Genomic DNA, 26,881 nt, shown 5'->3' with positions numbered 1-26,881 from the left:
TCCTTTTTATGCATCCTTTATTATGTACAAATCTAACGCAGAGGCAGCATAGAACCGCTAGAGGCCTATACAGTCATGTACTGCTAATTTTGCACCTGTCTGAAAGCATATGTTCCATGGGTTAGATCCACCACACAGCAAAACTGATAGCTCTCCTCGTTGACATTCCCATTTCCATGCAATGCTAGAATTGCTTCCATGGGATTCTAGGAGAGTTCCAAAGCAACTCCTTGAAGTTCAGCTCCTATTCCCCTACCAATTTCCTTTGTTTCATAAGCCATTCATACATGGGAATTTCCAGACTATCACTATTTTGTGAGTGAGAGTTAACTGCGTATCGGCAAAGTTAAGATTTAAGAATTAAAGTGGATTCGTCACTCTTGCACAAGAAAAAAAACGACAAAACCACATACCCCTGCACAAAAACACATTCGCTTTTTTCAGTAAGGAAAGTGGCATGAAAATGCACTAGAAAATGTGTAACAACAATTGCTTGACCTAATATCATATAATCTCCCTGCAAACAAATCAGAATGAATGCTCTATAAACAGCCAACATCATAAAACCTCCCTGAAAACTTTGTGTAAACAAATCAGGATGAAGGCTCAATAAAAAGATTTGGAAACCTTATTCTGTGGCATCCTATAATGACAAGAGACTTGCAGTTCTCAGCCAGCAACTGATCTCACAACATGTGGACTGTGCCAGATCATTGAGGGGACAGTTGTGTCTGCTTCCATGAACAATCCCTGTCCACAATGTTCTGCCCGGTGAAAAAAACTCCTCATAGTATTTGTTGAAAAGCAAATGTTTGGAGAAGCATCCAGGTGACATTATATGCATAGGAAGCTGCCTTATACTAAGGCTGTGTACACACTCCCATTCACTCTGCATCCAATGAGCTCCCACTGCTTATTTGGGAAGTGGTGTACACACATTAGCCACAATCCAGATCTATCCTGTTGTTGTTTTTTAATAGAATACTGTGTTTCCCCCCCCAAACCAGCTTTGATCTGAATTGAGAAACAGAACCACCTAGCTGTGTTTAAGCCAATAATGTGCACACAACCCAGATTTGACTATTTGTTCATCTAGATCAGTATTTTCTCTTTCAAATTACAGCAGCTCCCCGGGGTCTTAGGAAGATGTATTTCCCATTGCCTGCTATCTGATCCTTCTAACTGAAATGCCTAGGGACTGAACCTAGAACTTTCTAGCATGCATGTGACTGCTCTGAGCTTTGGTCCCTCCTGTCGTATAACGTGTCACTTGAATGCTTCTACACAAGGAGGGCCTTGGTAGATTAAACCAAGGATATATCCAGTCCTGTGCAATACTTCTTTTGCATGAACACATTCTCTTAGTTTTAGAAGCAGGCTTAATTGGAATCAGCACATGCACGGGCCTGCTAGACAAGGAGGAGGAGGAAGTTGCCAAAACGGGAAAAAAAGAGGGGAAGTGGAGGAGGACTCGCTCCTGGGACAGGTGTTCAAAGGTGTTACAATTCAGAACATTATGGAGGACTTGCTTAACAAGTTTGTGCAGTGCTTGCACCTGTTCAAAGAAAAGCAGCAGGCTGTGATAAAGAACCCGGGAAAAGTGGACTATTTTGGAAAGGATATGAGATGAACTGCAAACGGCACAGGCCAATGCTTTTAGCAGCAGCAGCAAATGACATGAAAAGGGTCAATGTGAAAGCATTTAAACTCCTTCCTAGTGGCTGGCTTTGAAAATTGCTACTTATCTCCACATTCCTGCCTTGTTCTGCAGAAATGAAGCCTGGAGGAGGGAGTGTAAAGAAGTGTGTTTCCAAGCAGGTAGCAGGTAATCTTTGGCTAGGATCTGCCCTCCGCCTTCCTGCGTGGCATGAGATAATGGTTGTGGTGTATGTATGCATGAATATAGATGATGCAGATTCTCTTGCTTTCGTAATGCTTTGCCTTTTTCTCCTCTCCTCTCCTCCTCATGCCAAATTCCAAGACCAAGAGGCACTCTGTTTCAAGTCGAAGGCTGCTCCACATGCAAACCATGTCCTCCATTCATGCATGGGTCCCATACTGTCCATCTTGGAGGCAGGCTGGAATCGGCACATGGCGTTTGTGATATATAGGGCTACTGAGCATAGATGCTCCCCCAGCACAATTTATAGCTGTGTGTCACTTCTCTGAACTCCATATATTTCCTTTAAGTTTGGCAGAGTCTTGGATTGTGATGTGTGCTGTCCATGCCCTTCTGGTCAGGGAAGAAGTTGGCATGAGGGATGGGTTCATGAAGGATCCTCTGGACCAGCCAAGTTCAGCTATGTTCTGTGCTCTATGTAAAAAGATGGTGGCATGACCATGAGACATATGTACAGGAGGCTTCTATTGCCCTGTTTGGGTCCACAGGTTGGTGGGGTCAGTGCTCAAGTCTCTCATGCTTCCTCAGCCGTCACATCGATCCCTGCATAAGTAAAATTCTCAAACAAAGCCATGTTCACGTAGGCCTGTCAAAGGAGAAACAGAGTCAAGTTGGGGGGCTACTCCCTTTTACCCCTTCTTTTGTGAGTACATTTTCCTCCAGGTTCTGACTAAAAAAGACAATACAATAACTCATTTTTTAACCTTACACTGCAATCATGCTCAGAGCAAGCCCCAGCCCAACATCTTGGGACAATTGCCTGATATAGGGCCCAGTTCTAAGGACCACCTGCATCCTGCCTTGATGAAAGAAGCTGAGACCCTACAACAACAGGATATTCTTAGTTGAAGGGTATGGTAAGGGTGCTGGGCCCCCCAATGGTGACACTGGGTTCTGTCATCTGACTGTAAACTCTGCTCACCCACATCTTTACAGCACACAGGCTGAAAGCTCAGGAGGTTTTTATTCAGAGCACAGCAAGAATATCCCTAGATAGTGGTACCTTCCGAGCTTCCAGCATGCGGATGAGCTGCACCGATATCTGAGCAAAGGGTGGACGTTCATATGGCCGGTCCCGCCAGCACTGCCGCATTAGCTCATAGCTGCAGGAGAAGGTGAAGAATCAGAATGAACCTAAATACACAAGGGAAGGGGAACTGCCAAGTTCACTGGACGCTTGGTCTACTGGGCATCTCTATCTCCAGCTCCTCCATCAGCATGCGACAGTGAGGAGATGTAGATACTGAGGCCTAGCATGCCAGTGACCACTGGCAGGAGATAACTGAGTAAATAGGATGTGTGTGTTGGGCAGGGGGAAGGGTTTCCACTTACACTTCATCATCACAGTTGAGAGGCTTCTCCATGCGGTACCCTTGGGGCAGCTTTTCATAGAGTTCAGCACATGTCATGCCACAGTATGGCGTCCCTCCTAGGAAATCAGACGAGGCACCATATTCACCAGCATCTTGGGGCCACTAGTGGCCGGTGGGGCTCTATGGGTGGGGCTAATTTGCTCTCCTAGCTTCCTAACACTGCACGTTGCTGCTCCCATTGATGAGGGGTGGGAGGGGTGCGGTGCTGGGAGTGCTGAATTAGCTTGGCTGCTGTGCTGAGCATCCCACTGCCTTGCCCCTCCCCTGCTCCACTTGGTAACTGCCAGCGACACACAGTGTTGCAAAACCAGACAAGCAATGTAGCTCCACCTGTGCAACATCACTAGCCACCCATGCTTGGTGCAATGCACACTTAACACAGCCTTCTGGGTGCTACTGGGACAAAGTCCTAAACCACCCATCTCTGTATGTTCTTTCCTCACCCATACATAATGCAAAGTGCAGCTAGACTGGAAGATGTACAGTAGCAACTATATGGTGAGGTGAATAGATTATGTAGGTTGGTAAGAGTTTTTCTCCCATGATGTTGTTATAGTTAGCCAGCCCATTTGGGGAAAGATCTGCTAAGACTAGGCATGCTCGCATTTTGTGTTTCTCCCCAAAGTGAAGGTTTTTATCCTGGCTGTCCTGTTAGGAAGATTGGTTCAAGGTTGTTTCCATGTTCCTCAACCAAAGTAAGGGTAAGGCACTCTGATGTCACTCACAGAGAGGAGGTTGGAGAAATGAAATGAAGAAGTTGTACTGAAGAGTGTGGGGCCAAAATGGGATGCATAGAATAAAGGACAGTGAGGGCAACAGAGACAGAAACTTACCCAGGCTAACTATTTCCCATAAGAGAACTCCAAACGACCACCTGCAAGAGAAAGACAAGTTAGGATGTAGGCTGAGGTCGTCCAGGTTTTCCACTCTACTGTAGCAAACTTGCTGCTTTTCTAAGATCATTTTTGTTCTGGCCTGCTACTAATACAGAGAGAAAAAAGAAAATACTGAAGCCAGTAGTTTCCCTTTGTTAATTGTAAGTTATTGTACATTTCCTTCAATATCTCAAAAAACACCAATAGGCTTTTTTTGTAGTATAGCATTCAAATGTATTGCAACTTAATGGATTGATTAAAGAAGTAAAAGACAGAGGATCATTCATACATTCTCCTCCTCATGACATTCCTCTTCATTGCATTTTCCACTTCTACTTGGAACAAAGGGGCCAAGTGAAGGCCCATCTAGCCCAGCACTCTGTTCTCACAATGGCTGATCAAATGCCCATGGGAAGACCACAGGCGGAACCAGAGCACAACATAATATTTATCCTCCATAGATTTGTCTAATCCTCTCTTAAAGCCTTCCAGGTTGGCGGCCATTACTACTTTGGTGAGAAGAACTGAAGAAAGTACCACCTGCCACCTGATCACTGTCGTCCAATCTGCGGCTGACCCTGCCACCCTGCCCACCCACCCATAAATCACTCACACATCACTCTTGGTTGTGTACACACTGTAATTCAGGGACTCAATAGCCATCCAGCGAACTGGCAAACGGCCCTGTGAAAACAAGCATCACTGGGGTTACAGAAGCCCACTTTGAGTAGACCGGCGAACAAAGAGAAGAGATGGAGCTGGGCTCCACTCAGAGCAGGAGAGAAGCCTGAGGAATGAGGAAGGGGTCCACATGATCGTCTCTATCCAGACTTACCATAGTCTTCTTTACATAGACTTCCTCCCCCCGGGACAAACCAAAGTCGGCAATCTTGGAAGTCAGGTTTTCCCCTACCAGGATGTTCCTGGCAGCCAGGTCTCTGTGGATGAACTAGGGGAGGGCAGGAGACAGCAGTGAGTGACATAGGTAGTGGTAGAGAATTCAGGCATTCATCCTAGTCCACAGCTGCACACAACAGCATCTCATGAGCTATCTTGTGAAACCAAAGCCGTAGGCATCTCAAAATCTTGCCTTACATTTCACCTCCTGTATTGCTTCAGCATTCTCTGGTCCTAACTCAGAGCTGTACTGACATGAAGTTATCCCAGTTCTATCCATGTCAGTACAGCTCTTAGTTAGGACCAGAGAATGCTGAAGCAATACAGGATATAATTGGCATATGATTCCAATACACGTCTACTATTGCAAGCTTGAAGTCAGACACTCAGATGATGGACCTGCCATTCTGTGTATGTGAAACACATTACAAATGGAAAGCACTAACACAGGCCTGCTCTGTCTTTCCCCTCCTTGACTTTGCTTGCTAATTCCCCCCACCCCCCAAAAAGAGAACTGGTTCATGAGCCCAACTAGTGGAGCCAGCTCAGCCCAGTGGTTCCATCGACCAACATGAGCCCAACTAGTGGGAAAAGATGGCTAGGTGGTGAGGACACACAGACCTGTTTTTCACTCAAATACTGCATGCCTTTGGCCACATCAGATGCAAACTGTAAGAGCTGTTGGGATGTGAGGGTCGAGGCTGTCCCATGCTCCCTGGCAAAGGCAGGATCTGTCTCCAGGACTCGGCTCTTGCGCAGAAAATCTAGCAAGTTTCCGTAGGGTGCATATTCAATGGCGATGTACAAGTAACCTGGAAAATTAGGGAAGAGACTGTCAAGTCATGCCCAGACAAACATGTCAGGAAACTTGCTCCGTTAGAAGCAGCAGGGTTGAGAAAGAAAAGACCATAAAAATTATCAGAGATGAACCTGCGATAAGGCACAAGATCCTCCTCTGTATGAAGTAATATGGACAGTGTATGTAGAAATATGCATGGTCATGAAAGATAGTAGACCAGATAGCGTCACTGCAACCACTAGGTGGTGCCAGTGCTTTGACAGGGTTCATCCACACTGCTCCTGAAAACCCCCTTTCCAAATCTGTTTTGTGCACTGTGGCCCTCTGGTGGTTCTGTACCTACGTGGGTTGTTTGCTGCTCTCACATTCTATTGTACCAGGGCCACATGCTCTGCCTATTTGTATTTCAGATCTGAAGTCTTCTTGCTCATTTTAAAACCCTGCCCATGGACCCTTCAAAAGCAGCCCATAAAACCCTCTGACACTCCCTTCTATCACTATTTCCAGCAGAAATAAGGAAAACCCATGTGCTCTGCTTCCTTCCCCTCACCTCCTTGCGCTTAAAGGGTATTGTTAGATTGCTAGTATGATCTAACTAAACTTATTTTCCAAGACTGGTTAACAATGTGTTTCAGTGATCACCATCATTATCTCACCCTGCTATCAGCTCTATCAGTCATGCAAGTTGTTTGCTCTTAGTACATTGCTGCTGTAAAGAAGGCAGAAGCTCCTGGTAGGGAAGATATCGTGATCTTGAAGGTGATTTTCCCAGGGTGAGGTTAATACCTGGCATTCTGGGTGTGTTGACCCCTGTGATTTCCCCAAATGTGAGAAACTCGACTGCATAATTTCCTCCTCTAAAGGAGGAGGAAGATAACAACACTTCTGGGTTTGGTGTTTATTTTGCTTTGCAGTTACAGAAGCAGGCATCAGCGGATCTACCATTCTTTGCTTTCTGGTGGTAAAACTTTTGCCAGATTGTGACACCTGCTCACAGATGGCGCAATATGTTTTAAGGGTATGTATCTGTCTGTCCCTCCCTCACAACAGCAAGCAAACACTAAACTTGGCACCCTAGAATAAGCAGCTCAAGTGTTGGCTCTGATTCCAGTCGCTGCCCCATACTAACCACAGGGAGAGATTAAGGGGAAATGAAATAAGGAAATATTTTGCAAGGTGAAGGAGTGGGAAGAGAGGATGGGGCTTTTGGGCTTTGCGTGCTGGAGTGTGTGTTGTTTGGAAGCAGGGCGGGGCCCTCCTCAGTGAATAAAGGAAAAGGTGGTGCAGATGAGCCCAAAGATGGAGGAGCAGGGGAAGTAGTAGTTAGCACTGGAGGGTGCCCTACTGGCAAGGTGTCTCACCCTTGTTCTCGCAGGCTCCCAGCAAGTTGATGATATTGGGATGGTGGCCCAGCTTGCAAAGAACTTCCAGCTCTCCAGCAAAGTCCCGGTGGTCATTCTCAGAGGCAAATTCTGTGGTGGCAAGAACATTTGTTGTACATGTGGCCAAGCCCAGCTTTTTGGTGTGCTATATGCACGTTACAAATATATCTGTATCCTGAATGTGATTGGAAATGAACATTCCTGCATGAACATGCCACCGTTTTACAAGCATACATAACACCCTTGTTCACATGTAATGCTAAGCAAAACTATCAGTCAGTGTGAACAAACAAATACTGTGCAGGCTCCCAGAGAGGAGATAATGGACACTTTGTTCCTGCTTGGCCATTCTACTGATGTGTTGTGTGACACTGTGGTTTGGCTTAGCATGTTACTGATGTGTTGTGTGACACTGTGGTTTGGCTTAGCATGTTATCTGGATCTGGGCTTGTAGTTTAGCTGCCCCAGGCAAATCACAAGCTCCAAACCACAGGGCAGGCCTTGGCTATAGCTTGTGGCCTGGAATCCTGTGAATTGTAGTTTTAGAGCTGAAAATTGCTAAGTATCTCTGTTTCCCTGCACACTATGGTGCTAGCTACCTGAGATTGGGAATTGCTATGAAACCATTTTAAGTATGTGGTGGAGATATTCTCTATGATTGTGTGCCATGAGGAGGCCCATTGTCTTGCCTTCTGAACAGGGATATGCGAGGAGTGGCTGCTGTCTTCATTCTCTGAATACTTTGGTGCTTGAGCACCAAAAAAAAGTAGATGCATATGTGTCTGATGGTCAATGCACCCCACCACCAAGAAGGAGGCAAGTATCAGAACAGGTCTGCCAAACATCAATCATTTACACCCTAAGCAGGGCTAGCGAGGGAGAGGTAATGGTCTTCACCTTTCAGCATCTTGATGGCTGCATTCATTCTCAGGCCATCTTTCTTGATCATGGCCCGGATGACTTGCCCAAAGTTCCCTTCCCCTATCATGTCCTCAAACTTGATGTCTTCCCACTCCAGGATAGGGTAGCTGAGGGGCTCAGGCTGGGGTTTGGGCCGGCGAGTCAGGGTCAGCGTGCCTGAGTTGAACTGCAAAATGGTCTCTTCCCCCTGTGAGAGGATGAGTTAAGTGGGGAGGTTGGCAGCAGCACTGCAAACCAAGTGGGTCAACAATCTGCTGTCACAAGCATGGTGGAGCATAAGAATTATGAGGGTGGGGAGCCAAGATCAGTGGGAAGAGGCAGGTGGGGCAGGGCAATATCACTCACAGAGCCTGACTGGTAGGTGAATGTACGGCGCCGGTGAAAGAAGTTCTTCTTGATGAGGAAAAGGGCCAGCAGGGCAAAGAGTATGGTCACACAAGTAACGGAGACAGAGCCCACAATGGCCAACAGCAACTGCTGGTCCAGGTTGGATGGAGGCAAGTTCTGGCTCCCCAAGGTGGGCACTTGGCTCAGGGCTCCTGCGGGAAAGAGGGAAGCAGTGCGTTTTGTAACAGTGCCTGGCTCTGCAGTGAAGGAGGAGAAGGCAACTGCATGACATGATAGAGATGAAGAACCACTGCCATGAGTGGACTCTATGACTGTTCTGCCTCCCAGGGAAGATCAGTGCTCCAGGCCAAGGTGGCTGCTGCTGGTGTGGTTTGCCAGGAGCCAGTTGCACCTGCATCCTGGCTGGCCTGCATTTTGACTGTAGGAATCACAGAGGCATCTTCACGCACATTACTTGCCTCCTGTCCCACTCAGACCCCACCCCCTGGGACAGCCAACCAAACTTGCCCCTGGTCCACTCACCATCACCCACGATCTCAACTCTCACAGGCTTGCTCCACTCGCCTGGTACAAAAGAGCTGGCTCGCACCCGGAACTGGTAGAGCACGCTGGTGTTCAGCCCTGCAATGATCTTTGTGGTATCCCAGCCGTTGTCCGTGTCCATCCACTGTGGCTCACTGGTACCCCCCAGCTGTTGCACCTCCACAATGTACTTGTTGATGCCACCATTGGGGTACTCAGGGGGCAGCCAGGAGAGCTTGACAGTGCTGTCAACAAGGGGCTCCGCTGAGAGAGACCGTGGGGATGAGGGACCTGGGAGGCAAGTGGTACAGCTGTTGGCTCTGCAATTGTGACCTGTTCCACAACTGCTAGGAATGCAATCTGTGGCTTGGCGGACAGTGCAGTTGTGGACCTATTAGGCATAGGCATGAGAGGACATTGGTCAGCAGAGCTACTACGATGCCAAGAAACAATGAGCAAGGCGTAGGTTTGTCCCTGAGGCACCCCTCAGTTTTCCAGGGCAACACATGTGCTAATGCTTCCTGAGGAGTTTACAGAGGTTCAAAGCCTCTTGGAAGAAAATAGAAATCCCTGCAAAATAGGAAGCACCTTAGAGCCCGCAACACATAACACCATGCCAAGGCAAGTTAATTAGATTTTAGACCTGTCTACCAAGAAGGCAAGGGTATCAAGCCGGTCGGGACATCTCTGACATAGTACTTGTTCTGTAAGGGATCACCCGGGAGTAAAACCTTGCAGAGGCCACCCACCCCAGAGTCATTGATCCCCAGCCCTGCTCCCTTCTGAGAGTGGCAGATTTCTCCCAGATGGTACATCCCGTTGCCCACCTTTGCTGTCAATCTTGACCTTGTAGAGGTCAGATGGAGGTCCGAGGCTGGTGCAGTGATAGACCAGCACCACCAGACTGTACTCCTTGTTGAATTTAAGGTTTGGAATGTAGGCAGACTGCACAATCATGGAAGTGATGTTTTCCTGATGGACGAGCTCCTTGGCTGCATCATAGAGCTGGACGAGGAACCCAGAGCCCACAGTGTCACCACCGGGCAGGTTCCAGTTTACATGCAATGTGTTGCTCCCTTCAACAAATGAGCGTTCAATCACAGGCTTGGCTGTTGGCTCTGTGTGGAATAGAGAAACAAGAAGCCATCAGCCTGATTCTCTTGCCAACAGCACTGAAGTTAAGTTGTTAACCTGGTTTATTCACATGTTAAGGGTCTTAACACACACTCACCCACCTCAAAGTAAACTTTATACAGTCATATACTGTGACAGAAGGCAGTTGGATCCCTGAGGTGGGAAGAGGTTGGGCTACTCATCTATAGGGCACTGGAATTTTGTTCTCCAACCAGAGGAGGTAGTGGCAGAAACAGGGCACTTAGCTGGTCTCTGTAGAATACCAGAGTAGGTATTTGCACAATCTCTACTGGTTAATCTCTACTGACTGGAAGGATGGCTGAAGAAGACCCATACGGGAACCAGGATATTAGAAACTGTAGTCATCCTTAGCACTACTCATACGCCTACTACAGAATCTACTTCTTTTGATTTGGGCATTCTTCATCTCCCCACTTCCCAGATTTGGCTCACTGAACTTCAGATACTCACCTTGGCACTCTGTTACCATGACAGCGTGAGGGCCTGGGTCACCTTCCCCTCCATCTCCAGGGCGTGTTAGCTGAACCTTAACAAGGTAGGCCGTGACAGGTCGCAGGTTCATTAGGGTGATGTTCTGAGCATGGTCAACTGTTGATCAAATGTGGGTCTGTTACTGTAGAGTCTCATGCTGAAGGTTATGCTCCATATTTTGTTTACTGCAGAGAGCCCACTGCGCAGGGCCTTTTGACTGGGATCTGCAGCTCTGTGACCTTTCCTTTCAGACTTATGTCCCCTCCATTTTCTATTATCTGCTGAACAGGGACTGCCTCATATCCACAGAATACATTTAAAGCACATTCAGAAAACATGACCTTCTCGGTGGTGGAACCTGCCCTGTGGAATGCCCTCCCATTAGATGTCAAAGAGACAAACAACTATACAACTTTCCGTAGACGTCTGAAGGCAGCCCTATATTGGGAAGTTTTTAATGTCTGGTACATTGTTGTGTTTTGTTATATTCTGCTGTATGCCACTTAGAATGACTGGGACAACCCAGTTAGATGTGTGGGGTACAATTAATTAATTAAAATTCCCCCAAAGAATCCTGGAAACTGCAGTTTATTAAGGCAGATGAGAATTGTAGCTGGGGTGGTGGTGGTTTGCAATTCCCAGGATCAAGAGTTGTGCCTAACTTTGGAGCCTGATCTCCTGTTCCTGTTGTAGCATATGCCTGAGAGAATCCTTGTTTCTTCATGATTGGCTGAACTGAAAATATTTTGCTTCCCTGTTGAGCAGAATCCCCTGGGCCAAGAAGCATTGCTGGTTACTTAAATGACTCAAATGTGCATAAATGCACCATGTCCCTAGCTGAACTAAGATGTTAGATGGCTAGGGCAATGGGTTCTCATGGGCACTGCACTTCATGGTGTGCCCAGCTGTTCTATAAATATAAAACTTTTTATAAAAAGGAAATGAAGGGGGAAGGGCAGGAGATCTGGGGTCCAGCACAAAAGACCCAGAGCTCAGCCACCTAGATCACCTGCTCACAACACTCCTGTCTGGATCGCTTTCTGTATAGTTGAAAAGAACTGAAGCCAGACAGGCACAGGTTTGAGAGAGCCCTGCAGATTTAAGAGAGCACACAAATTAGAGCGATGACTCCATCTGGATTACAGCAAATCCCTTACCTACAATGGATGACCACTGAGAAGTGCCAGTTTGGGGCTTGTACAGAACCTTGATGGAGATGATGGGTCCATCACCTGAGACGCGCCCCACAGGCGATATCACAAGCTGCCGACTCTGCTTGGCCAGAAGCCTGGGAGGGCTTAGTGGCATGGGAGGCACTAAGGAAGGGAACAGCATCAATCACAAGCCAGGCAAACATGAAAGTAGACAAAGGGATTGCACATTTTACCTCTGCCCTTGAGAGAAAGATGACTGCAACTATTAGGACAGATTTGCACCAGATGTTTCTCATGCGATATTTTCCTGATTGGTACCTGGCACAATCCTAGTCTCTGTCTCTGATTAATGCTCTCCTTCTAGGTTTCTTTGCTTGAAAACTAGCACCACATTTAAAGAGACACCACCTTTAAAGAGACATCAGACCCTTATTTTGCCTGGACAAGAACTGCAGAATATCTTAGGAAGGGTACTAAAATAAAAACTGTGTGGCAACATTTCAGTAACCGAGTTCTGTACAACCAAAGATGCTTCCTGTGATGATTTTGTAATTCTCAGAAGCTGAGCATGAATATCTCTAACCCTGAAATCTCACCACCTGTACTGTCCTGCTCACCTTTCACAGTGACCTTGAACTTGCCACTGTCCTGCCCACCCGTAGTGGAGACACGGCATTCCCAGAGGCTAGTGTCAGAAAGGACCAGCGGTGGCACTTGAAATTCACAGGTTGTCAAGTCTTTTTCCATGATGGCTTTCAGAGACTGGAGAGGTGAGAAGAGTAGAGTCATATCCTGTCTCAAGTCTTCTGTTTCTGAGTATTTGTGGGGAACCACAGTCCCATGGGATGCAGGTAGGGTTGACAACTGACCTAGCCCCATCCTTACTAGTACCAACACGGAAGGGAATAGATCACATGCAGTTATATAAACAGAAGGAAAAGTGGTGTCAGGACAACTGGACTGCTATGCTAAAGCACTCGTGCTTAAGCACCCAAATACTTACATAATTAACATAACCTCTAGTTTGATCCTGATTTATCCTCCTCGCGTGTGAACAGAGGTAGGGTTGCAAACCCACACAAAGAAATCCAATTTAACACCGTGTGCTTATCTATATCTGGGTGAAACCCAATTTAACACCCTGTGCTCATAGATTAATCTGGGTGAAAGGGAGATTACAGAGATAAAAAGACAGAAGGGTATGAGTAGGGTGAGAGCAAGTTGGGGCTAGAGAAGCAGAGGGAAGAGCAAGCCCAGGTCTCTGGGATGGTACAGGGCCTGATCCAGGACATGATGGTAGCTTACCATGATCACTGTTCCATCAGCCTTGCGCAGTTCAATGTTTTCACGCACAGGGATTGGATTGCCTGTTGCCATGCAGGTAATTACAGGCTGGGAGCCTAAGTTAAACTCCAAGTGAGAGACCAAGTTCTTGATCTGGGGGATCCGATCTTAGCACAGAACACCAGAATAAGGATAAAACATCATTACAATCATAATAAAATAGCATTTTTTAAAAGGGCAATATGATATTTATTCCCTGCCTCCTTTTATCTCTAGGTGGCAGACAACGGCTAACCACTATGCAGCACCCTCTCCCATTCATGTACTCGTTTGGCAGTTCTCTGGCACTGGGCCTAGTTCCTGCCATTCCCATGATACACATTCCAGAGTGCTTTTACCTGACTTTTCACAGTGCTGTCCATGCCAACCAGATGGGCAAATGCAGCCACTGAAACGGTTACAGGTGCCTCCATTCTGGCAATGACACTCCAGGGCACAGTCAGCGCCGTACCTCCCAGAGGAGCAAGCTGGGGAAAGAGCACAGGGATCGCGGGTCAATCTCCTCTGACCATTTCCCAGAGACTGGGGCTGCATACAAGCAATGCGTTTAAGGCACAGTCAAAACACACACTCAGAATTATAGTTGAATAAGGGTGCTGGGAATAGTAACTCTGTTAAGGGCAAACTTTAATTCCTAAGATTCTTTGGGGAGGGACAGGCTTTGAATGGCCTTTAAAGGCATAGTGTGTGTGCCTGGGTCAAGGATGTCTGGCAGATTTCATGTATGCTGCTTTTAACCCGTCTCTCATTGTAAGTTTGCAGGTACATAAGACCGAAAAGCAGTTTTAAATGTGTTGGCTTCCTTTTTAAAAAATGGATTGGTCACCTCCAGAATGTTCTTAATTTTACTGGGGAGATTCAACTGCATGCCAGAAATGTAGGTTTGCAGAAATGAAGATTAAAGTGCTCTGTTGCAACAAACCCACTTTTACAAATAACAAGAAAGGAGACTTTTTGCGATTTGGAAAATGACAGGGGCGGGGAGGGGGGAGCGGAATGCACTGAAAAATGTGCATAACAATAGATGGATGGGAAGACATCTAACCTTCACACAAACAAATCAGGATAAATTCCCACTGTCATATATTCTCCCCACAAACATGTCAGAATGAATGCTCAATAATGGGTAGGCATCATATGAACTTTGCACTGGTTATATGATGCCCGTTCTTTATTGTACTTTGTGGAAGCAAACCAGGAAGAATGCTAAACGAACAGCTCAGTCTGGAGGAGCCTTTTCTCTTTGCTATGGAACTTCCTGCTCACGAGGACCCCCTTTTTCTTTTGGTTTGTTGGAGCCAAGCAGGAGGGAAATGATTCTAAAGAAACAAAGGGAGGAAGCGGCTCTCTCCTGGATACGAGCCAAACAGAGTCCCAGCAGAGAAAGTAGCCAAAACTGAATAAAAATACTAAGGAATACTGTGAGTCTGAGATGAAGGGAGGGTTCTTGAACATCTTTTCCATGTGAAGATGTTCAGGAAACAATGTGACTATGCTGTTTGTTGGTAGTAACAACAATGAAACCACAAGTTTGCGGTCTGGTTATGCGATTTAATGAAATTTGCCTTCCTCGGTACTGTTCCAATATCCATGGTTCCTCCTAGCCACACCTGTAGGAGCTCTTCTTTCCCATGGCTTCATTATGTCTCACTTTCTGAGAGATCACATGACCCCAATGCTCATACAGTATTACCTTTTTCACAATGATTTCAGTGTTGATTTCACATAAGGACTGTTTCCCCACCCCCACCCTGAACCCTCCCTTGGGTGCTGAGAACTGGCACTTATTGTATCAAGAAAAATTCTAGCATTTGAATGAGACTTAGTAAACATTAGTTTTCTCAAGGTAATGCCTTTTCACAAGAAATCTTTGCGATGTGAAACATACAAGGGTAAAAACACCACCTCATGGTAACATTACCCTATCCAAAAGTAACATGTTAATCAGATCTGATGTCACATTACATTAATAAACCGTATTTTTCGTCCCATAGGACGCTCCGTCCCATAGGACGCACCTAGGTTTTTTGCCCCCAAAACCAGGTCAGGGAAACCAAACCAGGTTGGGGAACAGCGGTATGGCGGCGCTGCGCCTTCCCGCTGTCCCCCGAGCTTGTGGGGCTGGCCGATGTCTGCCCGAAGCGCAGGGCGCTCTGCTTCAGCGCGCCCCACGCTCCGTGCAGCAGGCTGCTATCCCCAGGCTGCAGATGTCTGCCCGGCGCGTGGGACGCTCTGCTTCAGGGCGCCGTGCGCACCGGGCGGCAGGCTGCTATCCAAGCTTCAGCGAAAGCCTGTATTCGCCCCATAGGACGCACAGAGATTTCCCCTTCATTTTTGGAGGGGAAAAAGTGCGTCCTATAGGGCGAAAAATACGGTATATGTATCCCTATTGCTGCTCTGAACACATACAAGAAGTCAGAAGCTTCAGTTTAGCAAGAAATCAATCACATGATGGCCATGTGGGTGGGGATCTACCACACCCTTCTAAAGAAAGACATGGGTGTTATTCAGCTATGTTTTACTCCGAATAGACCTATTGTAATTAATGGACCAAAGTTAAGTCATTTTTTACTATTTAAAAATACTACATGAAAATTTGATGGTGGTGCATGACAGAGTCTTTATCGTTTCCTCCCCAACTCTGGAGTTTGTTTTCCCTGGAAGTCCAGGCGGCAGAGACTCTGGTTGCTTTCAGACAACCTGTTTGTTGAGCATTCATCCTGATTTATTTGCACAAAGTTTGTGGGGAGATTAGGTGACGCCCAATATTTATTGAGCGTTTGTTCTGATTTGTTTGCAGGGAGGTTATACAACTTTTAATCAAGCAATCCCAGTGCATTCTCCATCACTTTCCTTAATGCAAAAAGTCTAATACGGTGAGGCCTTCCAGTAAACTATAATTTGCTATAATTTGCTATAAACTATAATTTCCGGCAGGGGATGCAGGTGGCGCTGTGGGTTAAAGCCTCAGCGCCTAGGGCTTGCCGATCGAAAGGTCGGCGGTTCGAATCCCTGCGGCGGGGTGCGTTCCCGCTGCTCGGTCCCAGCGCCTGCCAACCTAGCAGTTCGAAAGCACCTCCGGGTGCAAGTAGATAAATAGGGACCGCTTACCAGCGGGAAGGTAAACGGCGTTTCCGTGTGCGGCTCTGGCTCTGGCTCTGGCCAGAGCAGCGATGTCACGCTGGCCACGTGACCCGGAAGTGTCTCCGGACAGCGCTGGCCCCTGGCCTCTTGAGTGAGATGGGCGCACAACCCCAGAGTCTGTCAAGACTGGCCCGTATGGGCAGGGGTACCTTTATCTTTACCTTTTATAATTTCCGGCAACCTGAATTTGCTGGTATGGAACTGAATCCCACCCGAAAATAGTGACAATCTTGGAGTGCCCTAAATTTGGCTTCTGCTGATGGGTAAAAACAATTTTACTCTCCTGGTTTTTTATGTTAACTAGCAGCCACCAGTTTGCCTCATTTGGTTGCTCTGTTACTGTTTTATTAATTGAATTATTTTAACATTTGATTTTCTTTCCTCGGTGTGTTTTTATGTATTGCTGGAAACTGCCCTAATGAAGGGTGGCCTACAAGTTTGCACCCTAAGCATTACATGAGGTTTGTTTTTATGCTGCCAAATGTAACATGGAAAGCAAAGGGAAAGGCAGCACAGAGTTTCTTTGGTTCTGTGGAACAAACGCCATACACTTGCATCTTGTGCCTTTCTAAGTAGGTCAGCTTCCCCCACCTCCCCATCTCATTTATCACCCTGGTGTCCAAAAGTGTCATAGAGTTGGGAGAAAGAAACTGTGGGGGACATACCTGAGCCGCACTGAAGACCACTCCATCCAGTAGCACAGGAACAGCCATAAGGATCAGGCAGACAGAAAGCCAGCCCCTTGCAGCCTTGCTTGTTATGACATTTCTCCTGGCAGTTTCGCCCAAACATGCCTTCCTTACAAGCTGCAAGGCAAGAAGATTCTTGTCAGGGATTTACTGCCACTGTACTGACAAAGCCGCACATGTTCACCAACCCTGCACTACATTTGCCAGTGCATTGTTCCTTCCTGTTCTGATTGCACACAATCAGAACAAATCCTACAATGAATCCATAATTCCTCTTTATTGTGATGCCAAGTTTCTCCACTGCAATCTCTGGGTTCAGTCTCAAACCCATGTACCTTTTCTCACACAACACCAGTTGATCCCTCTGCAGAGATAAGGGACTTGGGACTCGAGATGTGAAGGCTATTTGGGACTCCATGGCCTTCTACCCACGCTTCATTGCCTAAGGCAGAGGCTTTCAAACTTTTTAAGTCCACGGCTCCCTTGACCAACTACATTCTTTCTGTAGCACCCCTGTGGGGCTCAGGAGCCCAGTTATGTCACCATGTGCCTGTAGAGCTGGCAGTCTCTCCCCCTTTCTTGAACACCCTCCCTTGTGGAGTGTTCCCTCAGCCTCCTCTCCCCTCTCCTTGGGAGTCCCCTGGGCAGCCACTGCTGCTGCCCCTGGTCTCTGAGCCCCCCCCCAGCCCCAAAGAGAGGTGCCTCCTCACTGCCCCACAGCGGCCTGGGACTTGTCTGTCCATTCCCAACAGCAGGGGCTAGTGGACTGGCTGTCTGGGCTCCCTCACCTGCTTGCTTGCTTACTCCTTGTCCCCTGACCAGCCCCAGAGGCAGCATTTGCTTGCAGAGCTTGTAGCCAGGGCTGCTGCAACAAACAGCTGTGCGAGCCTTTGAGAGGCAGAGATGTAAGACGGCATCAGAGGAGGGAGGGAAGAAAAGAGGGACAGAGGCACCCCTGACTGTCATTCAAGGCACCCTAGGGTGCCAAGGCACATTGGTTGAAAACCACTGGCCTAAGGAGTCATGCCTAAGTCTGAGGAGCTCTTCTTGGGGATTCAACAGAGCATGTCTTTCCACCCTAGTCAAGAAGGAAATGTGAGCTTTCCCCATCAATTATGATTAGTCCTGACCCCAACCAGGAAACTTTCAAAAGGAAGAATACACTTGCAACCTCTGCACACCAAGGTTTAGGAGACTGAAAACTAATGCTTCTCCCACACCTAAAGACACATTCAAAGGAAGGTTTTGGAAGGGTTAGGAATTTCATCTGATACACTTCTGGATACTGCACTGCATGGCTGGAGTAGTGCTTATACCCAACTTGCCTCTTCTTCCTGGGCAGACCATACAACAAAAGGGGTTCAGCCAGGTAACATCATTGGCCATGCAGCTCCTGCAGCTGGATTCCCAGTTTCAAAGCAGAGGAAAATTTACATGCTTTAGTCATGAGCTCTTCCCAGGTACTCTTGTGTGCTTTCCACACAAAGGGCTGACTCTATGCAGGGGCACATCAGTCAGAAATACAGGCAGTGCACTACCAAGGGGTGATGTGGCCCTCATATGGTACATATGGAGATACAGGGTCCAACATCCAACTAGGTTTCAAATGGCAACCATCTATACTCTTTGTGAAGATTTACAAGTGCAGTTCATGGAGCAGAGACATCTCTTCCTACCAAGACCATGTACACATTGCTTCTAACCTTTTTCACAGCGGGTGCCCATGAAGCCTGGTGGACAGATGCATTCTCCCTCAATATGGTGGCAGATGCCTCCATTCAGGCAGTCGGGACAGTCCTTGTCACAAGAAGAGCCCCATTTCTTGGCTGCACATCCTGGGAGGTTGGGAAGAGACAGACAGATTATTGCCTGAATGCACAGGAGGCCACTGCTTTGATGAAACTAGGCAGGTCTGGTTCTGGTCACTGCCTTGAGTACCATGACGGAAGAAAGGCAGGATAGAAACATAAAATAATTAAATAAGATTTAAAGAAGATGTGGAAGGAAGCCTGATCTCTGGACAGCAGAAGGCAGCATTAACCACAGTGCAGTCACTAACAGTCTCCAACAGCCACTCTGCTCAGGGTAAGTTCACAACTATGTGTTCATTACCGTCTGGCAGCAACTTAAAGTGACAACTCACATATGGGTAAAGATGCACCACAGAGAAAGCCTTCTTATGATCTCAAACAATGGTTTTTAATAGAAGCTGTACATGTTCAGCTGGGAGTCTTTAAATGATGAGACACTGAATCACACCCACCCCATAACAAAGGATGTAAACAGACGTTAGTGGGGACGTCCGTGGCTCCCATTGACCTGCATCTCTTCAGTTCTGCACTATCTTACCTCGCACAATCAGCCGGAAGAAGGCACTTGACAAAGGACTGTCCCCAATGAATGTAGCGCTGTAAATCCCACCATCACTCACGCTGACAGGCGACAGGGTCAGAGTGGACTGGCTCTCCTTCACCTCCCCCTGGTCCTTGGTGTCATAGTAGGTCCCTGCAAATGAAAGTGGCAGGGACGAAGAAAAGCATGAGAGGTGACAACTGAACTCTGAATAAGCCCTACTAAGGCTTAATCCACTCCAGCCTGTGACTGGCCTGGATAGGGCTTAGAGGCTCCTGCAACCTCTAAGGACATCACTGACAGAGCAGTTTGGGTAGGAGAAGAACTGAGGAAGCACAAAGGCATCCAGCTGCAAGCCCACTGGCAGGTCTGGGCCTAGACTGCCAGCTTCAATTGACAAGGATGACTGAGGGCGGGCCTTGTTCCAGGAATGGGGTGGGGTGGGGAAGCATTGGAGCAGGGGCAGATCTCCCCAAAGCCGTGCAGCTGGGAGAGAGGGGTCACTTGCCATTCCTTTTCCACAAAATGTCTGCATTCTTCCCATGCTTTATCTTGGCAACAAGTACAGCTGGCTGGGAGAGGCTGAATGTCTGTGTCACTTTCTCTGGGACGAGGTTGGCTGCAGGGTCAGACAGAAACAGAGAGTGGGTTAGGAAGCAGGACCTGCAATATTTTCTCTTCCCTGATCATCATCTTTGTCTGGGATTCCTGATTCCATCTTTGTCTGGGATTTCCAGAACTTACCTAAACACTTCATCCTGCTCAACATGTATATTTGCCTATTTTACTCTATTTATTTAATGGAATCTGTATACCACTTAATTGGGGGGGGGGGACTCCAAACGTTTTACTTAAAATAAAAAATACATTAAAGTTATTGATAGAAGTCAGATTTGAAGCCAATTTAACCTTAAAAATAATAATAAAGGAGCAGTTAAAACTACACATTATAAAATAAAGTTAAAATATTATATCATATATAAAATACATGTCAGTTTCACTAATCTGGGTAGGCTTGTCTAAACAAAAAAGTTTTTAATGGCTACAGAAAACAACACAGCTAAGATGCCTGCCTAATGTCAATGGGCAGGGAGTTCAGAGTGCAAAGGCCACCAGGCTAAAAGATGAAATCCTTACAAGGGTGGAACAAACTGTGTGTGGCATTTTCTACACATATTGCAAGGGGAAAGGTGAGCATGTAGGCTTAGTGGAGGTACTAACTCACAGTGTTCGGAACAATATAATAATAGTAATAATAATAATAATAATAATAATAATAATAATAATAATAATATTGTTTATACCCCGCCCATCTGGCTGGGTTTCCCCAGCCATTCTGGACAGCTTCCAACAAAATATTAAAATACAACAAGTGAGGTGAAAGTTGATGTGCCCATTTTAGGTAATGTTAGGGTTAGGATTGTTCTACATCTTATTGTTAACGTTATTCTTCTTTCCAAACCCTCCCTTATGAGCATATCTCCCAAAGTCATGCTTTTAATTGTATCTTTAACAAAGCCTGGATTTCCAGTGGTGTGTTTGTTCCGCCTCACCCAAATCAATGTTTATCATACTTCAAAGGCCTTCTAAGATAAGAAAATCTAGTCAATTTTCAGATATTCTTCCTGGGTTCTTTGTTTAAATTATCTGACTGATGTCTCTTTTCCTGGCAATAAGAATCACTCAAATGACTAATGACTGACTAGCACCATAGCATCCAGAAATACTTTTGTAGTAGGATGCCAGGGGAAATGTGTGCCCTTAAGTTCATAGAATTATAGAAATGTAGGAATCTCAACTAAAGCATCCAAGACAGATACCCTATTTACTGCATGGTTAGATCTGTGTATGCCATTCTATGAGTACTAGTAGCAACAGTTATGAAAATCATATACAGTGGTACCTTGGTTCTCAAATGCCTTGGTACTCAAACTTGGAACCCAAACACTGCAAACCCAGAAATAAGTGTTCCAGTTTGCGAACTTTTTCAGAAGCCAAATGTGTTCCCTTTTGAGTGCCACACTTCCATTTTGAGTGTTACACTGAGGTCTGTTTTTGCGGCTCTTTTTTGTTTTGTTTTTGTGACTGTGTGGAAACCAGTTCAGCTAATGAATGATTTATTGTGTGACTGCAGTACATTGTTTATTGCTTTTATGGATCAATGGTCTTGTTAGATAGTAAAATTCATGCTAAATTGCTGTTTTAGGGGTTGTTTTTAAAAGTCTGGAACAGATTAATCCATTTTGAATTACTTTCTATGGGAAAGCGTGCCTTGGTTTTGGAACGCTTTGGTTTTGGAATGGACTTCCGGAACGGATTAAGTTTGAGAACCAAGGTACCACTGTATATAAATCAATAAAATATGCCAGAATCCCTTCCACAGATGTCAGCAGGATTTTTTTTTTCCAGCAAGGGGGCAAAGTAAATACTACAAACAAACAAACAAACAAACAAACAAAGAAACAAACAAACCTAGAATTAGAGAACAGGTCTGCCATTTCTGGTAAGTCCAGTGACTAGGAGTGGCTCACCCATTGGGGTGGAGCTACAACAATAGCCTCTTGGCAGTGATATCACCAGTGAAGTCATTCCTGTGCAGCCATGCCTTCACAGCAATCTTCCCACTCCCAGTAAGTGGCAATGATGCCCTTTCCATGAGGCTATTGCTGTGGGTCTGCCTGTGCTGGTGACTGAGTGGTGACAAGACCTAGGTAGACCTGTCTTCAGAGAAATTTCCAGGTCTTCCTCTTTGCTGTGGACCTCCTTTTCATCTATGGGTAGACTGGCCTACAGATATCTATTTCCACTCACTGTGCTGTTTTTTCTCTAGCTTCTTTCATCCACTCCTCTATTTAAAACCCAGCCAGAAACCCAGCCAGAGGGGCAGGGTATGAATAAAGTAAAGTAAAGTAAAATACATTGCACTGCTGCTGCAATCAATTTCACACACACACGCTAACACACATTTATCTGGCTGGGCCTAAAACGAAATGAATTCCCTAGATTGATTAATACTCATTTTTGCTTTTTCCTTGTCCTGGTAAATAAACATATTGCAAGAATGACCCCAGGGTCTGGGTCTGAGGAGGGTATAGAGAGAAGACTCCATTACCTTAGCCTTGGTCTTATCACAATGATGTAAGGACCTAACATTGAGAAAGAATAACTTCAAAGTACGTATCATTCCCAGTTCTCAGAAAGTGCAGACTTTCAGCCTTTAGAAACCACATATCTGCATATTATCTTTTCCAGTGTCATGTTGAATCTCTCTCAAGCTTACCATCCACATTGTTGTGCACATAAACCACCCTGGTTTGTTCTGACTCAGTCTGCCCCAAGCAGTATGTGATGCCCACCAGGTCTGCCCGGGAGAAGCCGCTCATTTGCACTGCATGGCTGCTGTTCTTGTACATCTGGAATCTGGACCTGGGGTGGGTCATGACAATTTTATTGTCTCTGTCAATCTGGAGGCTGGCATTTCGCTCACCAGTCACACACGAGAGGTAGAAGTTGGTGTGTGAGGGACTCAAAACGTTGGCCATCAGGGTGATATCCATAACTGCTCCTGCATCAGGACAAGAGAAGGTGTTATTTTAGGATAGGGAGAGCAAACGATCTCAGCATAATTCACACAATCGAAGCCAAGAGCAGGGAACTCTCCCACTGTGAGGGCCAGCTTCACTCAGGTGAAAGTAGCCAAGGACTGCTTACCTGTGACATACTTGTGTTTCCTCTTCATGAAAGTAACATCTGAAGCTATGTGCTTTCTTTCAACTGATATAAACTCCAGTTGTTCCTGTTTAACAGGGACATTGTCTCTAGTAAATCCCTAGTAAATCCCATCCCTCTGGGAAGAGCCACTGAACGTAGAAACTTTGTTGATAAGTTGAATATGTATACGTATACCTAATTGATTACATCTAATAACAGATACTGTGCGTAGGACTGTTTTTTTTTCTGTGTGTGTGTGTGTGTGTGTGCACGCGCGCGCATACACACACACACACACAAAATTCTTTTAATACAAAGGTACAGTGGATGGTGCTCAACCTCTGTTGCCATTTCAACAACACAGCAGGAAGCTCTTATCTAATATGTTAAAAACAATATTATTATTCCGTCTCGGGACACATACAGTACAGGTTTGAAAACAAATCATTATACCACCACTTAAAATATTTATCCGTGTATTGGTTTGAATTTGGAAAGGAACATAGAGATTGCTTGTATGATGAGATAGCACATTAATAGCCTTTGGGCTATTGTTTTGTCAATTATGACAAAATCCCTACATGTTAAGCATGCCTTCTTCTGTCTACATGTACATACATCACAATACACAAATGTAAACACACCATGTGACAATCAATGTGTTTGTCACACATTATTTCCAGCATAGAAATCTAGAAATCTTTTCAGGAATAACAATGATGCTATTACCAGAATACTTCTATTACACATTATATATTCTGGAATGCCACCCTTACATTTGAATTGATCAGATTGTCTCTCTCATTATGCTTGTGTGACCCTGAAGGCTTGCAACTCTTATTAACCTTTTTTAGATATGATGTTCTGATGTCATTTTTCAGAAAACAGCTAATTATATTCTGATGAAACACAGAAGACGTTGCCCTTCTGCTGTTTCATTTCGTTTCATTTCACAGTATGGGTTAACCCTTTTACCTGTGCTATTTTCCCAATGAAAAATCCACCCTACCCACCTCAGAAGCTATTTCCTGTGTTAGTAAGAAACATGTGAGCACACAGGCTTGAGTATAGCTTCAATGCACAAACTTAGCTAGAGAGCAGGGCTTTAAATAATCCATTTGGGACTATTTGGGATACACACAATAGCTTTTTCCAGGCTATGATAGTATGAGACAGACATGATGTGTCCACTCACTGCAATCTCTCTTATGAGGAAAAGGGATTCATGGGGCATTGCAGTGGTTCAAAACTCTGCAAGATTTATCTGAACAGAGACAAAAGAAATGTACATGTAAACCCAAGCCAACAGTGTCTGTATCACCCAATTTTCCCGTAACAACTGTGTTCAGCCATATGGTGGTTCTTTCTATCACCCAAGCATGTGTTTGTAGCACAAATGGCGGTCAGAATGATCTCAAAACACCCATCGCCCATGGAATACCACTGACGGGCATTACCAAAACTGCTTTTCTTCCATTCTCTATTCACTGTGTTCCATGCCTGGATGGAAAAGGTTGGAGATGGCCATGGAATTCAGTCTTTGAGAATACAGACTAACCTGATCTACACCTTCCAGACCAATCTGCAGATCAGAACTTAGTTACCCATCAGCTCTTCACGTTCCCCAAATGCTCCATCACAGCTCAGCAACAGCATTAAAGTATGTTTAAAGGTGCGAATTTTAAAAGAAAATATGTCTAAGGATGCCTGCAGATGTCCTTTTTATTTCATATTCATGATTATTGGTGATCATGATGCCGTTGGGGCTGTCACACATAATCCTGCTTTCAATACTGTTTTGGCCTGCAGAAGTTTTGGGGTGGTCACCCAGCTTAATTTCCAATCAGTGCATATCCTGCCACTGCCACTGCCTACTATAACTTTCCCGAACAACAATAATGTGGTAGCACTGGGGAAGCATCACAAAGAACAAAATAGGAAATAGAAAAAAAAATAAATCCACTACCGACACACTATTTTTGTGTCCAGAACATGTTGCAGAATACACTCACGATGGAACACTAGCATAGGAGGAGCCCTCAAATATGTATCTAGATGTGGAACTCCATGTAGTTTTTTAAAACTAAAACAACAACACCACATACATATACGAGAGATTAATGTGAAAATGGGATAGAAAGGACACGAGTGAACTCATGCAAAAAAATGACACAGATCAGAAATTGAATGATTTGTCCATCACTCACCATATGGCTAAGATTTTCCACTCTTAGCTGGGAGAGAGAAAGAGGATGTTGCAGAAACAGCACATGGGGCTGCACATAACAGCATCTCTGAAAACGTTTAAATCCCAGACCCACCATTCTGGTGGCACCAGGGGTTCCTCACCCAGAGCCCAATTAAACGGGGCTGACTACTGCTGAGGGTGGTCAACCTGATTAAAATACTGGACCTGTTGGTAGCTAATGCAGCATCTACACATGAAGGAATGCAGCACAACAAAGGTGGGTGTTCAGAGAGCTCAGAACAAGATTTCCCCCTTCGTATGCCATTCAAGGATTCTCCCAGCACCGCCTGTAATTGTTGGGTATTTTCATAGTGGTTCCCCAATTTGCTGAATAGACAACAGGCTGACGCATCAGACTACCTACCCTTAATTGGATATACGGTAATGAATACCAGTATAATTCTAGATAGGAGTAGCTTGTGGCTTCCTGTCCAGAAAAGGGGATGGCCACCCCTTTTTATTTATTTATTTAATTTCATAATATTTATGAAAACGAAAACAAAAAAACCTTGAAGTGGTTTACAAAAAGAATAAAACAAGAAAACTATCAGTAAAAAATTTTTTTTAAAGATAATAAAACATTTAAAAAGTAATTAAAACCAATGATGCCCTAAAAGCAGATTAAAATACATCAACCTTCTACCTGTCTGGAAAGACTTGTCTAAACAACGTATTTAACCAAAAAAAGAGTACAGTGAAGGTGCATGCCTGATATCACTAGGTGGGGAGTTCCAAAGATTGGGTGCTGCCACACTAAAAGACTGATTTCTTACAAATGCAGAACAAGTATTATGTGGCACCATTCTACAGACACTATGTCCCGGTCTGTTGGACTCCAATAGTAGTAAGTTCTACCTTGGCACAGAGCTGTAACCACTAGCTCTGCAACCTTCTCCAAGTTCCATTCTTTCTGCCACCAAAACCAATAGCAACCCACCTCCCACCAACCTGTTAAGGGGGAAAAAGGACTTTACCTGCCAGATGCAAGAAGAGAGTTAAAACACAAAGCCTGCCCAGTCTCATTTTCCTGAGTATACACAGTGTCAGGAGAGCTCAGACATCACGGATCCAGAAAAGGAAAAGATGATGGGGGCATTTGCGTTGTTTTTCATTTGCAGAGTGCGTCCTCTATGCCTGATGCTCCTGTGTCTTCCATTGCTTTGAATGGATCAGAGTAGCTCGAAGGAAGTTCACACACACCCCATGAGGAAGACAGATTCTGGTTCTCTGGTTTAGAAAATCCCGCTCCTGCTTTCTGAAGTGTGTGTTACGAGCCTCAGGAAAAGAAACTCTGGCTGAGTTTCGGTCCACCTGCTTGGGAGTTCAGATTGTCCCCTCCAAGGCCCTTCCACCCATTCCAGTGCTTTGTTCCCTGCCACGTGTTGCTGCAGAAGAGATTATGACCTGCCTGTTTCTTCCATGCTTGCTTGTAGAGCCTTCCTGGGGTGCTTCAGCCTGGGGTGCATAAACACACACGCACAAGCAACCTCTGGGCAGTTCAGGAACTGATTAAGAGTGAGAATAGATTGGGCACAAGAGCTGCGAGTCAGTGGGAAGAGCTTTCTTGGCTGGGATTCAGCCAGAGCAGGAATGGAG

The 26,881-nt window shown here is 45.6% G+C and overlaps 1 protein-coding gene across 2 annotated transcripts; it reads right to left on the bottom strand.

Annotated features, from left to right (window-relative positions):
• Positions 1-26,881, bottom strand: TIE1 (tyrosine kinase with immunoglobulin like and EGF like domains 1). Of its 2 annotated transcripts, XM_079980262.1 has the most exons (23): positions 26,260-26,881; positions 22,607-22,891; positions 19,835-19,945; positions 19,324-19,479; positions 18,678-18,809; positions 16,951-17,091; positions 13,480-13,608; positions 13,103-13,248; positions 12,415-12,559; positions 11,801-11,959; positions 10,623-10,760; positions 9,845-10,135; positions 9,018-9,308; positions 8,493-8,686; positions 8,124-8,334; positions 7,206-7,316; positions 5,667-5,857; positions 4,984-5,097; positions 4,762-4,832; positions 4,107-4,147; positions 3,233-3,329; positions 2,904-3,003; positions 1-2,486 (listed from the first exon to the last, which is right to left on the bottom strand). In XM_079980262.1, the coding sequence occupies exons 1-23, from the start codon at positions 26,306-26,308 to the stop codon at positions 2,415-2,417; spliced, it is 3,375 nt and encodes a 1,124-aa protein (XP_079836388.1). In that variant the 5' UTR covers positions 26,309-26,881; the 3' UTR covers positions 1-2,414. The 2 variants fall into 2 exon arrangements, with proteins under 2 accessions (XP_079836388.1, XP_079836389.1); XM_079980263.1 differs by lacking the exon at positions 9,018-9,308.

Source organism: Podarcis cretensis, assembly GCF_951804945.1.
Source record: "Podarcis cretensis genome assembly, chromosome: 6".
Taxonomy (NCBI): domain Eukaryota; kingdom Metazoa; phylum Chordata; class Lepidosauria; order Squamata; family Lacertidae; genus Podarcis; species Podarcis cretensis.
Note: the sequence above shows the minus strand (reverse complement) of the source record. Positions and strands in the feature narration are given on the sequence as shown.